At 40.4% G+C, this 14,724-nt stretch overlaps 1 protein-coding gene across 18 annotated transcripts in view; it reads left to right on the top strand.

Annotated features, from left to right (window-relative positions):
• NCOR1 (nuclear receptor corepressor 1) overlaps nucleotides 1-14,724 on the top strand; it is a 145,924-nt gene that overhangs the window by 79,219 nt on the left and 51,981 nt on the right. For 13 of the 18 annotated variants that reach the window (XM_060135336.1, XM_060135345.1, XM_060135341.1 and 10 more), the window contains 5 exons: nucleotides 891-1,018; nucleotides 3,612-3,829; nucleotides 5,754-5,816; nucleotides 7,860-7,999; nucleotides 11,029-11,155. In XM_060135336.1, the coding sequence (XP_059991319.1) occupies nucleotides 891-1,018; nucleotides 3,612-3,829; nucleotides 5,754-5,816; nucleotides 7,860-7,999; nucleotides 11,029-11,155 (676 nt within the window). The remainder of the gene's footprint in view (nucleotides 1-890; nucleotides 1,019-3,611; nucleotides 3,830-5,753; nucleotides 5,817-7,859; nucleotides 8,000-11,028; nucleotides 11,156-14,724) is intronic. The other 5 variants (XM_060135346.1, XM_060135338.1, XM_060135352.1 and 2 more) reach the window with 1 other exon arrangement.

The following is a 14,724-nucleotide window of genomic DNA, read 5'->3' as shown; positions in this document are numbered from 1 at the left end:
AGATGCTATCGGAAGTTGAGGAAGATTTTACTCTATTCTGAGCAAAGGCATGAAAATGCTGGGTGTGCTGAGGGCAGCCCGCGCGCAGACCGTGTGGGCAAAGGTACACCTGGGCTGGTCGGCCGCGTGCTGCGGGGGAGCTGGAGTCCGGTCCTATTCGGTTAGGCTGTTTGATTTCGTAATTAAAACACCACAGTTTCATTTCACTTTTCTCAGGTTTAGCAAATGAGACATCAGAGTTAAAAGGGTCCATAATCTTATTATCTTCGTCTTTGTTTATATACATATTTACGATTACAGAGTTGTAATTACAGTTTAGGCATATTTGAGTGTTTTACTTTTTAGTTTATTATATCCATAATACTTTCCTAAATCGCTTCAGTCTTAATAATGGCCATGGCTGTCTACTCTTCCAGTAAATGAATGTTTCCCCAAAAGAGTAAAAGCATAAAGAGGTTTCTTGTAGTATTATCCATAATGATGAAAAATTTGGGAACATATTAAGGATCTAATACCGGGGGGATGGTTTGACAAATTATCAAATTTCAAGTAGAATTGAAATGTGTAAGTGACAGATTAGATGTGGGAATTACAAAAAGAGAGTACCAACCTCAGATTTCTAAGTGGAATCTTAACATTGTCACCTGTCTGATGGATCCAGACACTGTGAACATTTGTGTGTGTTTATATGTGTGTGTGACCTTTTAAGCAATACATATAGACTACATTAAAGAGCATTAGACTCGTTTTTAGTACATGACCCCTAGTTACATTGTAGATGGTGAATAAGTTAATCATAAATTTGTTGCATAGATATTTATTATTTATCATTATGATTTGGGGAGCTGTTTGTTTTACTTTCCAATTTTACAAATGATGGTTCATTCTAGCAGCAAATTGCCCGACCCTCACAAGAAGAAAAAGTAGAAGAAAAAGAAGAAGATAAAGCAGAAAAAACAGAAAAAAAAGAGGAGGAAAAGAAAGATGAAGAAGAAAAAGATGATAAGGAGGACTCTAAGTGAGTTAAATAGTTAAATGTTATAGTTATTTTTAAATAATGAGATTGAATCTATTGAAGGTATAAAATTTTAGATAAAAGAATCAATGGGATGTGTGCTTTGATCACCTAATAGTTATTTGACATAATTAAGGAGTGGAATATTCCAGTAAGTATAACTTTTGGCTTGATGGACTTATTTGCCAAACATGACATACTCTGTTTCGGAAGGGATGAGCTACAATAATATACACCATCACTGAGATACACTGAGTATAATTTAATCTTTGATTTGGAAGAACCTCAGGATCTTTTGTTTTGAACCTCAGGTAGTGTACATTAGTGTAAAAATGCTGCTAAATGGTTTTCATTTATATAACACCTTCTATTCCAGCTTTATGGATTTTATTTTTCATATAAAATAGACTTCCTGATTTTTTTTTGTTGTTTTTAAAATTTATTTTTGGCTGCATTGGGTCTTCGTTGGTGCGCGTGGACTTTCTCTAGTTGCGGCAAGCGGGGGCTAATCTTCCTTTTCGGTGTGTGGGCTTCTCATTGCTGTGGCTTCTCTTATTGTACAGCATGGGCTCTAGGCGCGTGGGCTTCAGTAGTTGTGGCACGTGGGCTCAGTAGTTGTGGCTCGCGGGCTCTAGAGCGCAGGCTTAGAAGTTGTGGCACACGGGCTTACTTGCTCCGTGGCATGTGGGATCTTCCGAGAGCAGGGCTCAAACCCGTGTCCCCTGCATTGACAGGTGGATTGTTAACCACTGTGCCACCAGGGAAGCCCAGATTTCCTGGTTTGTTTGTGGTTGCTGTTGCTGTTTTCGTGGTTATAAAAATAATTCTAGTTCCTTACAGCAAATCAGTAAGAGAGAGCAAAATAGAAAGAAAATTAACCTGTAATTCTGCCACTCAGAGACAGCTATCGTTGATATCTTTGCGTACATGTTTTGGCAGGGTTGGGTGCAGGGAGGCCCTTAGCAGCTGGTTTGTTTGTTCTTCCTCCAAGGATCAGCTTTATTGAGGCATAATTTTGCATAGACTAAATTTCACCAGTTTTTAAGGGTATACGTTGATATATTTTGACAGTTGTATGCACTGGTGTACCTGTTGCCGCACTCGTGACTCAGAACATTTCCATCACCCCAAGAAAGCTCCCCTGTGCTCCTTTGCAGTAGTTTCCCTCCCCCCCATTCCCAGCCCCTGGTAACTACTAATTTGTTTTGCCTTTCCTATAATTTCATATAAATGGAATCGTACAGTATGTAATCTCCTGTTGTGTGGCTGCTTTTACTTAATAAGTGTGAGATCCATACAGGTTGTTGCTTGTGTTAGCAGTTTCTTTTTAATATTTATTGTTATTTCTATAATCTTCTTGGAAATACTGAAGGTTTATCTAATTTTGCAGCAGCTAAAGCAGCCTAAATCACTTGCCATGTTTTTTAAAGAGTTGGATACTTATGCCATTCTAATTTTGTGCTTTAAGAAGATGATATCTATAAAAAATTTTTTTTTTTTAGTTATTCAGGTAAAACATATATCCTCCACGTGGTCAGTGGTTCTGCTCATATGTTCCTGCCATATCTTGTTTTTACTTTGTTCTTAAAATCCCTAGTTTATTTAACAAGCACTCATTTATTACTGCTGTGAGCTAGGTCTTATGAAGGATGCAGAAATACGTAAGATACATACTCTTCCCAGGTAGTTTATGATCTAGTAGGAAAAATTAGGCAAGATGCAAGTACTCTTTAAGGAAAAGAAAAAAGCCTGGAAGGAATGAGCAGAGTCAATAAAGTGTGCTGGGAGATTGAGAAGAGGTTGAGGTTTCCTTCTGCCTGGATAGTTTGGAGGGCTTGTTGCAGGAGCCTAGTGGTCAGTGTGGGTAGAACAGAGGGAGTGGTGTGAATGGACAGGCCTCTTTGGGAAATGGCAGATAGTGGTTTCATTGGTTTGGAACGTAGGTCGCCTCAAGGAGAAAAGCGGAAGGAGGTTGGGGTCCAGTTAGGTAAAGCCTTAATGAAAGCTAAAGCGTAACCTTCACTCAGGAGGCTGCATGGCTCTGTTTGGGAATAGGTAGGATTAGAATGGAGGAAATGGTTTATTGCCAAAGCTGTTGTGCTAGAATATGGGTCCATGAGCAGTATAGAATGGATGGGGATGCAGAAGTCAGGAAGGCTGTTGTAAGAGACTGTGACTGTGCTACTAAGGCACTGAACACACGCAGAGGTAACAGAGATAGAGGTGGTGGAATTGGTGGGAGAAACATCAGTGAGAGGAAAGGACCAAAACGAGGCACTAGTTCACATACAAGTAACTAACAAGGGGAAGAGCTGAAGCTGAAGTCGGATCTGTAAACTGAGTGATTGTGAGCGTGCTGGTACCGTCAGCAGCTGCTGGTCAGGGGGCCAGGGAGCGGGAAGCAGGGTGGGGAGGGTGAGCGTGTTTTGGGGCAGGTTGAGTTTGTATTGATGGGAAGCCCAAGCGGTTATTCCAAATAACTGGGAGGTTGGATAGTTTTATTCAACTTCTATTTAAAGAATTTTCAAGGCTGTAATCTTTTTGGTGTATGTATGCTTTTAAATCACACAAAACGTTCTTTTGCTGTTGTTTCTAGAGAAAACACCAAGGAAAAGGATAAGACAGAAAGTACAGCAGAAGAAACTGAGGAGAGAGAGCAGGCCACGCCCCGGGGCCGAAAGACTGCCAACAGTCAGGGCCGCCGAAAGGGCCGGGTCACCAGGTCCATGACCAGTGAGGCCGCAGCTGCCAGCGCTGCGGCTGCTGCAGCCACCGAGGAGCCTCCCCCACCTCTGCCACCGCCGCCAGAACCCAGTGAGTGGACGAGACTGGAGCAAACGGGCCAGAATTTTGTTTGGGATTCTGTTTCAGTGCTAGGGTGAGGCAGGAGGGACCTCTGATATTGATGGCCTAGAAATGCTGATCTGAAATTCTGGCCTTTAAATTTGTTTTTTTTTTTAATGAATTTATGTATTTTATTTATTTTTGGCTGCGTTGGGTCTTTGTTGCTGCGCGCAGGCTTTCTCTAGTTGCGGCGAGGGGGGGCTACTCTTCGTTGCGGTGCGCGGGTTTCTCATTGCGGAGGCTTCTCTCGTTGCGGAGCACGGGCTCTAGGCTCACGGGCTTCAGTAGTTGTGGCTTGTGGGCTTCAGTAGTTGTGGCTTGTGGGTTCTAGCGCGCAGGCTCAGTAGTTGTGGCGCACAGGCTTAGTTGCTCTGTGGCATGTGGGAACCTTCCCGGACCAGGGCTTGAACCCGTGTCCCCTGCATTGGCAGGCTGATTCTCAACCACTGCACCACCAGGGAAGCCCTAAATTTGTTAGACTTTAATATCAAAGTCTTTTGAAAGAGAACATGAGCCCCAACCTTACTACCTAATACAGCTGTTTTTCTTTTTCCTGTGTTGTAATCCTAGTGTGCGTGCCACCTTGTTTCCTGATGTTCTTACTGGGCACATGTCATGAATGTTTTCTACTTTCTAAGTGATCTTCATTTTCACTTTCAATGGCTGTGAGATGTTGGCCATCTCCTCCCGCCTTTAAAACTAATATGGATAGCACTTTAATGAAAAAAAATCTTTATTCGCATAGCATTTTCTTTCTGTTAAATTAGTTTTCATGGAAATAAATTCTTAGACAAGGGAATACTGGGTCTAAGAGTACACGCATTTTTCTCTTTCTTATTAAAGACTGTCTTCATTAGTTTATAATGGGATCATATTAATGATGAGTACCATCATTGGTGGTTCAGTGGTACCAAGTTTATCATAACATGAAGTATGAAAGAAATTGCAAGTTTTGGAAATAACAGGAATGAAGTGAAGGAAACAATTGGACAAGCAGATGGGGGCAGATCATGGTGGGCTTTGTCTGAACTGCTTTGCTTACAAAGTAGGGAGCCTACAGAGGTTTTTAAACAGAGGAGTGTTGTGATTAGATTGGTGTCTTAGAAAGATAACTCTGGTGACAGTGTGGAGGAGGTGTGTTTGGGGTAAGGGCTGGAGGCTGAGGGACCAGCTAGAAGGGCATCCTTATGCATTCAGTGGTCCAGGCAGCGAGGGGGTGTATTCAGGAGACCAGAATTGACATACATCATTGCATGTGAGTGGTAGATGGATGGAAAGATTTAAAAATTAGTCTAAGGCTTCAAAAATTAGTCTGAAGATCCTGATAATAATTGGAGTGACTGGGTGAATGGTAGTAATGTTAATTGAGAAGGAGAATATAGCAGGAGCTCATTTTAGGCCTGAGAGTCTCAATTTTCTAAAGTAAAGGAGAAAGTGTTCAGTTTGTGATCCATCTGTTTGCTAGATTTCAGGCACTGAGGATGAACACAGGGACTTCCAGGAGTTCGGGGGAGATGGGGGTTCAGAGAACAGGAGAGGACTGCGCCTGCCTGGGCAGGAAGCAGAAGGGCGGCTGCTTCTTTTGACACTTCAGGAGAGAAGGGATGGAGCTCTAGGAAGTGGGGAGGCACCGCATTCAAACATGTGGACATGGATGGAATGTTAAAGAACATTGAGGAAGACCATGGTACTGAGGAGTGTGGGATTTTCCCTTCTATTACAGTAGAGGAGAGGCTGATACCATCCTATTTCCATAGTTTCTTTCACCTAATGCTTTAAAGTGGCTTTATGTCAGATAAATATTTAGGCTGTAGATTGTACCGTTAGTACCATATAATCTATGAATGAAGGACTTCATTTTTCTCTGGCTTATTGGGTTCTGTCTTTATTTCAGTTTCTACAGAACCTGTAGAAACCTCTCGATGGACAGAAGAAGAAATGGAAGTTGCTAAAAAAGGTAAATGATAGTAGTTCAGGTTCTTCAGGTTTGTTTTTCTTTGTTTGTTTGTTTGTTTTTAGGGTTATTGGTAATGAGTGAGATGGAACTAATTTCTTTTTAATTGAAAAAAAAAGAGTTCGTTCTTCCACAATGGTAAGTAGAATTTAGAAGTACACTTAAGAGTTCTTTTTTTTTTTTTTGTGGTACGCGGGCCTCTCACTGCTGTGGCCTCTCCCGTTGCGGAGCACAGGCTCTGGATGCGCAGGCTCAACGGCCATGGCTCACGGGCCCAGCCGCTCCGCGGCATGTGGGATCTTCCCGGACCGGGGCATGAACCCGTGTCCCCTGCATCGGCAGGCGGGCTCTCAACCACTGCGCCACCAGGGAAGCCCAAGAGTTCTTTTTGATGGTGTGGTGCCCTGTAAGGTGCCCCAGTGTGCCTTGTTTAAGAGGCCCACTTCTGAGGAATTTTTCTCTCTCATTTTGTTTTGAATGTCTTATTAGAGAGCAAGTAAGCTACTTTCAGTTTTCCAGAATAGTTGTGATTAAATGCTATTAAAGTTTTGGAAGGTATTTGATATAAAAACTCTCTTATTTAAAAGTTGCATTTAATAGAATGATAAATACTTTCTCAGTTTGCATTTAGTAAGGCTAAGTTTGATTATAAAATGATCCAGAGGAGAGAGCATGGACTTTGTAGCCAGACAGATGAAGGTTTGAATTCTGCTTCTGACACTTTGCTAGCTGTGTGGCCTTCATCTTACTCTGGAACTTTACGGATCTTGTGTTCTTCTGTTGTTTCTTATAAATGTCACACAGTTTGAGATTGAACTAAAATTTCTAAAAGGATAGATAATTGGTTTATAAATAAAAAATTATTTTTTAAGTAAGCTGATTTTGAGAAAGATTAGCCAGCTCTTTTCGGGGTTAAGGATTTACCTTGTAGTTCTAAAGAGAAATTATTGCAAATAGCTTGAACTTTTAGTGACACATTTCAGATTTATTTTCTGTTTAGCTGATAATGAGTAATGCATTTAAGAATCATATAAACCAACCTTACCAAAAATACAGCAGTTTAGAGTGGTCTGTCTTCAAAATATTTTTGTTTGAAGTTTATTGCCATGGTTAGCGCATCTGTGACTGTCATGCTTCTGTGTATTACTGTCATCTGACTGTCCCAGCGTCACAGTGGAGTAGTTAGGTGTCAGCTCTGCCACAGCGTGCTTTTGTCAGGTGCATGTCCTAGCACGTGACTGCTCAGGCACCACTCCTTCCAGCTTTTATAGTCAGATGTCAGCAGGGTCTGGAGATGATCTTCCAGTTATCATTGTTAAGGAAGCTACTGGTGTTAACCTTGGGAAATTGATGTTTTCCCATAAATTAATGAATTTGTACTAGAAATTCCTGCTTGGATACACCTATGTCTAAAATATCTCTCTGTATTTATGCATTTATATATCCATACTCGTTGCACATATGTATCTGTGTACATACGTGCATCATTTGTTGGAAGAAATGTCAGATTGAGTAGGTTCCTGTGATGTATTGTATTACAACAGGTCTAAAAGAAAAAAAAACTGGTTCATATTTTTGAGGGCATCCTTGATTGGGAATGGACTGAAGACATGCTGATTATAAATGGAACCTTAAGTATATCTTTACTTTGTGTTAATCACTTACGTTTGATTACCTTATTAACTTTGTATTGATATACTGTTTCCAAAGATTTAGAAGTACGGTACCTAATCACTCAGTTTACAGTGTTTGGGCTCTTACTGTGTGTCCAGCATTGTCCTAGTCTTCTGGGAGATATATAACAAGGATAAGGTTGAGTCCTTCCATTAATGAGCATGTTTTAACTTTGGGTAGAAAAATAGAGCTGTTAATGAGTTTTGTGTGAATCACATTTCAGCAAGCATTGAAGTATATCGATAAATAATTGAAAAAACACTTTTAGTGTTAATGATTGTGAATGCAGTGAATTAAGTTGATTTTATCATTATTCTTGTTGCTTTATCAGGTGGCTCCTTGGTTAATGTTTGGTCTGTTTTTAAAATCCAGGTCTAGTAGAACATGGTCGTAACTGGGCAGCGATTGCCAAGATGGTGGGGACTAAAAGTGAAGCCCAATGTAAAAACTTCTATTTTAACTATAAGAGACGACACAATCTTGACAACCTCTTGCAGCAGCATAAACAGAAAGTGAGTATATCAGGGGTGGTGAGTCTTTTACTTACTGTTTTTTACTTAGTTTTTTTTTTTGAGCTTCAGAGATTGGCTTTGAAGGAAACTTTTTTGTATCTTGTATTTTTTTTTAACATCTTTATTGGAGTATAATTGCTTTACAGTGTTGTGTTAGTTTCTGCTGTATAACAAAGTGAATCAGCGTATCTTGTATTTTTATTTGTGTTTACCTGTAAAGGGAAATGCTGGTTTCTTGGCACAAGTTGACGATTTGTTTTACTGATAAGGAGTAAAATTTCTGTTGGTACTAATGGCGATTCAGTACTTTTGAGTTTCTGTGGGCTGGATTTGAAAAATATAAGCATTTTGGAGTTTGAATTGAAAACTTTAGTTGTGTCTACCATGTTGATTGAGTTGATTTGTCATATTAAAAAAACATTTTCTCAGAAAGATTCCATGGGGTAAAAACTAAAAACCGGCAAGTTTTGAAAATTATTGAAAGATTATTGAAAATTCCTTAACCAGGAAGTTCCAGTGTTCTCAGAGTTCACAGAGCTCTTTGAGGGTTCCATGAAGTCAAAGCTATTTTCATAAAAATATTCAGATGTTTCCTTTTTCCACTGTCCGGACATTTGCATCCGTGGTGTCAAAGCAGCTGTGAGTGAGAGTGCTGGTGCCTTAGCAGAACCGGGCGCCACCGGGCACCGCGGCGCTCAGCACGCTCTTCATCTCCAAGCAGTTGCAGCTGTGTTTTGTAAACGGCAGTTTCACTTAAGAATGCCCTTGATGAAGCAACTGAAAATTGACTTTGGTAAATCTTGAGCCTTACCTGTTTGACGGTGGGAGGGTGCAGAGAGCCCTCTGCCCGGTCCTGGTGAGCAGCGGGTCTCAAGGGAAGGCACTCTTGTGTCATTTGAGTTCCAAGCTGAACTAGGCACCCCCCTCTTCCATGGAATGTTATTTTTAATTAAAAGAATGACAGAACAGATATGGTTTTTCAGACCCCTGAATATTTTGCAGACATCTTCTTGAAAATGAATGAGCCTGTCTTGAAAGAAAACAACCATTAGTATTTGTTGCCACTTTTAAATTTCCAGCTTTCAGGCAAAAATTAGAATTTTGGGAAGTGTGTATCTCTCACCGTGAGCTTAATTAACATCTTCACAATACTCAGACTTTTCTGATGAGATTAGTGGTAATAACTAATGTGATATTTTGATATGTAATGAAATGTATCCAAATTTTAAAAATCTCTAACTCATTTTCCAAGTGACCAACTCATGATGTCACAGTGTATGTTGGGTATGGATAAAAGATCCATAAAATGTTCTTTAATACACCAAAGTACAAGATAGAGGAATGCATTTTAATAGAGTACCAAAAGTGTATCGATAACGTTTCAGATTTCACGTTGCAACTAACCTTGAGTAGAGCATTTTATCCTTTTTAAAAAGATTTCAGGAAAAAATGACAAAATGTCTAATACCTGTTAAAACTCAGTGGAAGATTTATAGGTGTTACATTTCCGTTTAAAACGAATACTCTCATATAATGAAGCAGGGGTCTGGAGGTGCAGTAGCTCACTGCGTGTGAGGAGAGGGATGTCGCCGTCATGGTGAATTGCTGTCTCTTCTGCAGCTGTCCAGGACAGCGCCCCGCAGAATGGGTGGATGCTGCCAGAGGGAGGGTACAGGTGGGGCACTGAGAAAATCCACAGAGTAGCTATTAGCTAATGCTCAAAAATAGAGCATTCATGGAACCTTCTGAAGGCTTTTTAGAAAATGTACCAGAGGAGTCTTCCCTGTGTTTTTGCTCAGAACATAAGGATGGGTTTGTTTTTGGTCTTCAGAATTTCATCTAGTTCTATTACCCTGATGTCAGAAAATGGATTTTTCTCTTGACTTAATTAATGCTTTAGGTTGGATCCTAAATAGCATATTCATATCTAAACTAAGAGTAAGAAGAAACGAGAATAAGAGTATTGGTAATTTTTCACAGTTGGGGTGTGGTAATAGGAATCTGTTATGTGTTAGCTCTGAGGAATCTCTCCCTGGGAGAGGCTGGCAGCTGCTGCCTGGTGATGTGCAGGGTCTGTAGGAGGCACAGAACAGAAGACTGCCAGGGCCGGGACCCTAGAGATAGTACAGTAAATGGCTAACGCCTTACATTTACGTATATAAACACATACACTTACAGACAAGTGACCCCAGTAGAAGAATGAACAATTTTACGTAAACATGTAGTTTTCAGAAGGGAAAATCCTATTTTAAAAAAAAAGGAATTTGTTCTCATTAATAGTAAAAGAAATTCAGTAACAACTATGAGTTGTTGCCTATGAAATCATATAATTCTTAATGCTAGTGAAGGAAGGCTATTGCAGCATTATTAACAACCTGAATGCCTTGAAATAGGAAAATTTGAAATATATATTGGTAGAGTGTTTTAATGGGATCATTAATAAAAGTAGTAACCTTGAAGCATTTGTAAAGTAGGTGTGTGTGTAGTTCATGATTATATTGTTAAAAAAAAGATAGGATATATAACTACATAGGGCCATCCTGTTTTGTTCACATGTGTACATAAACATTTATACAGACGTATATGCATGTAAAAGACTGAAAGGAAATGCAGCAGTATACTTAGAATCTCTAGCTGCTAGAATTATGAGCAGTTCTTACTTTTCTTAACATACTTTTCTGTCTTCCACATTCCAACGTGTTATTTTTATTAGAAAATAAATATATGAAAATAAAAAGCAGGAGTTTTGTGGGTTTTGGCTGTTTGTACATGTATAGCGATGAGTAGTTCCAAAAACGGCTCCGACGTAACTTTTGATCAATTTGATGAAAGCCATCCATCCACCTGCACAAAAGGCCCGTTAGTGGATCCCCGAGGTGACTGCACTCCAGCCAGAGCGCTTGTTGGACACACAGCCTGCTGGTCTGGTGTGTGCGCGCCAGTGTTCTGCCTCACCTCAGGTGTGAGAAGGTTTGTTTCTTTCCTTTTAGTTACTTAAATCCCAAATAGCAATATTTTCACTCCTTTAGGCCTCACGGAAGCCTCGTGAAGAGCGAGATGTGTCTCAGTGTGAAAGTGTAGCTTCCACCGTTTCTGCTCAGGAGGACGAGGACATCGAAGCCTCCAACGAAGAGGAAAATCCCGAGGACAGTGAAGGTATCTCAGATCTTCCATCTGGTTGTGGCTTCTGCTGGCCCAGATGCGTGACGTGTACCTTGGTCATTTGACTATCTAGGAATTGCTTCATTAAGGAAACGTGAACACAATGCATTTATTCGTTCACTCAGCACATATTTATTTATGGAGCTCCTAAGACGGCCCAGGTGCTACATCCAAAAGATCTTGAAGATGGTGGTCCTGACACTAAGTGCCAACATCAGTAAAATGTCTGTGAGTCTGGATCGTTGCCACACGTATTGGTTCAGTCGGTATCATCAGTTACATTTCCCTCTTTACTTTATTCCATTGAGCTTGATTTATTTCAGTGTTTACAAAGCTTACACATGTCATATTGATGTTTTCACGTAAAAAGTATTAATGACCCAGAGGCACTGGCAGAAAAAAACGTCAGCCCAAAAAACTTAATAAAATCCTTTTCGTCATTTGAACAAATTAATGACAACTTCCTGAAAAAGCAAATATTTTCTTGATTTTTTTCCTAATTAAAAAAGTTACCTAATTTATTTCAGTTTACATTACTTTCAAAGTTGCCTTGGATTTCTTTTGAAAACTCTGCTCTTCTGAAGTGGGGATTTTCACAGTGATTTCAGTAGCTCTGTATATATTATATCTTAAACATGTTCATGTTTTTATGTATGCAAATATTCCCTCCATCTCATTTGCTTTTTGTTTTGTTTTATCTTTAAATTACCAGAGTTTAAACTTTGCAGGTAATTAGAGCTATTTACATTTTCTTTTGTAGGCTCCTATATTTTAAGCTTAAGAGGTTCTACAACTTCCAGGAGTTTTACATTTTGTTTTATTATTTTTTTTCTACAAGTTGTCGTTACTGGGTTTTCAGCTTAAAATTTGTCTTGAAATGGGTTTTGGCTTTGAACAGTAAACTTTATTCTGTGAGGTTTTGTGAAAAATGAGGCAGCTGTTACAAAAGTAAAGAGACTGTTGGAGTAGGCTCATCCTGGGGTAGAATGAGGGTCCTGCAGACAGTTGGCGGGGAGGGTGTGTCTGACACTTTGAAAGAGGTCCTCAGAGTTTGTTAATTTTATTTATTATTTATTTATTTATTTATTTTGCGGTACGCGGGCCTCTCACTGCTGTGGCCTCTCCTGTTGCGGAGCATAGGCTCCGGACACGCAGGCTCAGCGGCCATGGCTCATGGGCCCAGCCGCTCCGCAGCATGTGGGATCCTCCCAGACCGGGGCACGAACCCGTGTCCCCTGCATCGGCAGGCGGACTCTCAACCACTGCGCCACCAGGGAAGCCCCAGAGTTTGTTAATAGGTTTGTAGCTGGTAGCCAGTATTCCCTGGGTTATAAATGTACATGAAGCCTGTATTTCACAGACTGGGCGGCTTAAACAATAGAAATCTATCATTTGGATTAGGGCCCCACTCTTAGACCTCATTTAACCTTAATTACCTCCTTAAGGTCATTATCTCCAAATACAGTCACATTGAGGGTTAGGGCTTTAACATAAATTTTGGGGGCAGGGGGACACGATCCAGTTCATAAGAAGGGCCAAGCCTATTTGTCATATACGTGTTTATTTCAGAACAGAGAAGCCTATCCATGCATGGGCTAACAGATTCCTAAAAACTGAGCACCAGAAAGTGACTTTTTTCCTTCTGTTTCTCTCCTGTTACTTTGTCTTAGTGTGAAGCTTTTTTCAAATTGTCAGATAAGGTGATTAAGGTTGAGTGAGGTATTAAAATCCTGTTTCCATCGGCTCTAGTGTGGGGTAGCATGGTCACGTCATGCCCATTTATACATATGCTTGTGTCGTGACATCTAGAATAGTTTCCTATTAATAGGAAATGAACTTGCCCCTAGAATTGTGGGATCTTCATTTCCTTTGACTTAATTTCATTTGGAAAGTGCCGGAGAAAAGAAAGTACACTGTGGTGTCCACGAGCTATGCCCCGTCTCACTGCCCAGCTTCCGGAGACCCTGCAGACCTCCTGTTGGTTGTGGGGTCGGGCTCTTGCCCACGGGAGAGGGGAGGTGTCTGCTGAAAGCAGAGCCTCCGTGTCTGGCTTCCTGAGACACGCCTCTAGCCGTGGGAGTGTCTTTTGTGACTAGATGAGTTAAATCAGAAAGACCAAAACCTTACCAGAATTTGGATGTGTTCTTGTTCTAAATCGTTCCTTACGGTGTTTTGGCGGGGGAGAGAAAAAAAGGCACTCACATTTGGCTAGTGCTTGGTGAAGCGCTGTGCCTTGGAAATATTCCTACTCTTTTGTGGCTTGGAAGAAGAAAATAACTGAAAAAGTGCTTATGTCAGATGATATCATCTGTGTAATCACTAACATGTCCTCCTGTATGTGGAAGAGAAATGACTTGTTCATTTGTCCTTGGGTTTGAGGCTTTCCATCACCATATGTATAGAAATGAGGATGAAGTCGGGCTTTTTGTTGGCCTTTCAACGTTTTGGTAGCATTTTTCACTAATAGTAATTGCTGCTGTATATTGAGACCTTACTACCTGTGAGGTGCTCTTCTGAGCTTTTGTCTTTTGATTTTGTTTTTATTTTTGAGACTTGAAGTCTCATCTGAATCCAGGCTCATACATCTAACTGCCTATTTAACATCTCTACTTGGATACCTAAGAGTTAACATCCAGAGCTGACTTGTGTTTCCCCACCACTACAGCCTGCTTTCCCTCGAGTCTCTCCCTCGGTCCGTAAATGATGCCAGCTCTCTCTCATACCCCACGTGTGGGCCATCAACGAGGGTTGCTCACTTGTCTTTAGATGCATTATTTAGACTCTCGTCACATCTGCCTCCCTCCACTGCTGCCACCCTGCTTCTGAGCCCCTGTCACCTCTGCTGCAGTGGCCTCTGGATTGGTCTGCTTGCTGCTGTTCGTTCCATTATGTTTTTTTCCTCCAAAGAACAGCCAGAGTGAACCTTATAAAATATAAATCAAGTCTCTCTCACGCTAATGCTTTTTCTAATTTTCTTGGATTTTCTCAGGGACTTATTTTTTCATATAAATTATAAATTGGTCTGTGTAGTTTAAGAAGTTTTCTTACAAACCGCTGGGATTCTCATTGGAGATATGTGTATTCATTTTAGGGAGATTGAAAGTTTTATGTTGTCTTCTAGTCTATTTTAAGAAAATAATTGAAAACTTAACTTGAAGTGAACATCTCTGTGTAACTGTTTATAGCAGTGTCAAGTTGGAAGTAGCCCAAGGATCCACTAATAGAGGAAAGGTGAAGTAAATTTAAAGACACATTCACAGCCATTCATTCACTTCTTACTTCAGTAAATGTTTGAGTCTGCTCTGTGCCAGGCACTCGGCCTTGTGCTTGTCTCTAGGACTTAACTGATAAGCAAAATATATGATCCTTGCCCTTAATGGTATTTACAGCCTAGTGAGAGCAACAGCAAGGAATCAAATAATTGTGAATAAATGTAAAATTGTAACTGTAATCAGGACATGTGCCATAAGAACCATAGAAGCAAAATTCAACTTTGTTAAGGAAATGATAGAAGACTTTTTTTAAGCATGTGGGGTTTTTTTTTTGTTTTTAAGCATGCGGTA

The sequence above is a fragment of the Lagenorhynchus albirostris genome, chromosome 20 (genome assembly GCF_949774975.1).
Source record: "Lagenorhynchus albirostris chromosome 20, mLagAlb1.1, whole genome shotgun sequence".
Classification (NCBI taxonomy): domain Eukaryota; kingdom Metazoa; phylum Chordata; class Mammalia; order Artiodactyla; family Delphinidae; genus Lagenorhynchus; species Lagenorhynchus albirostris.
Note: the sequence above shows the minus strand (reverse complement) of the source record. Positions and strands in the feature narration are given on the sequence as shown.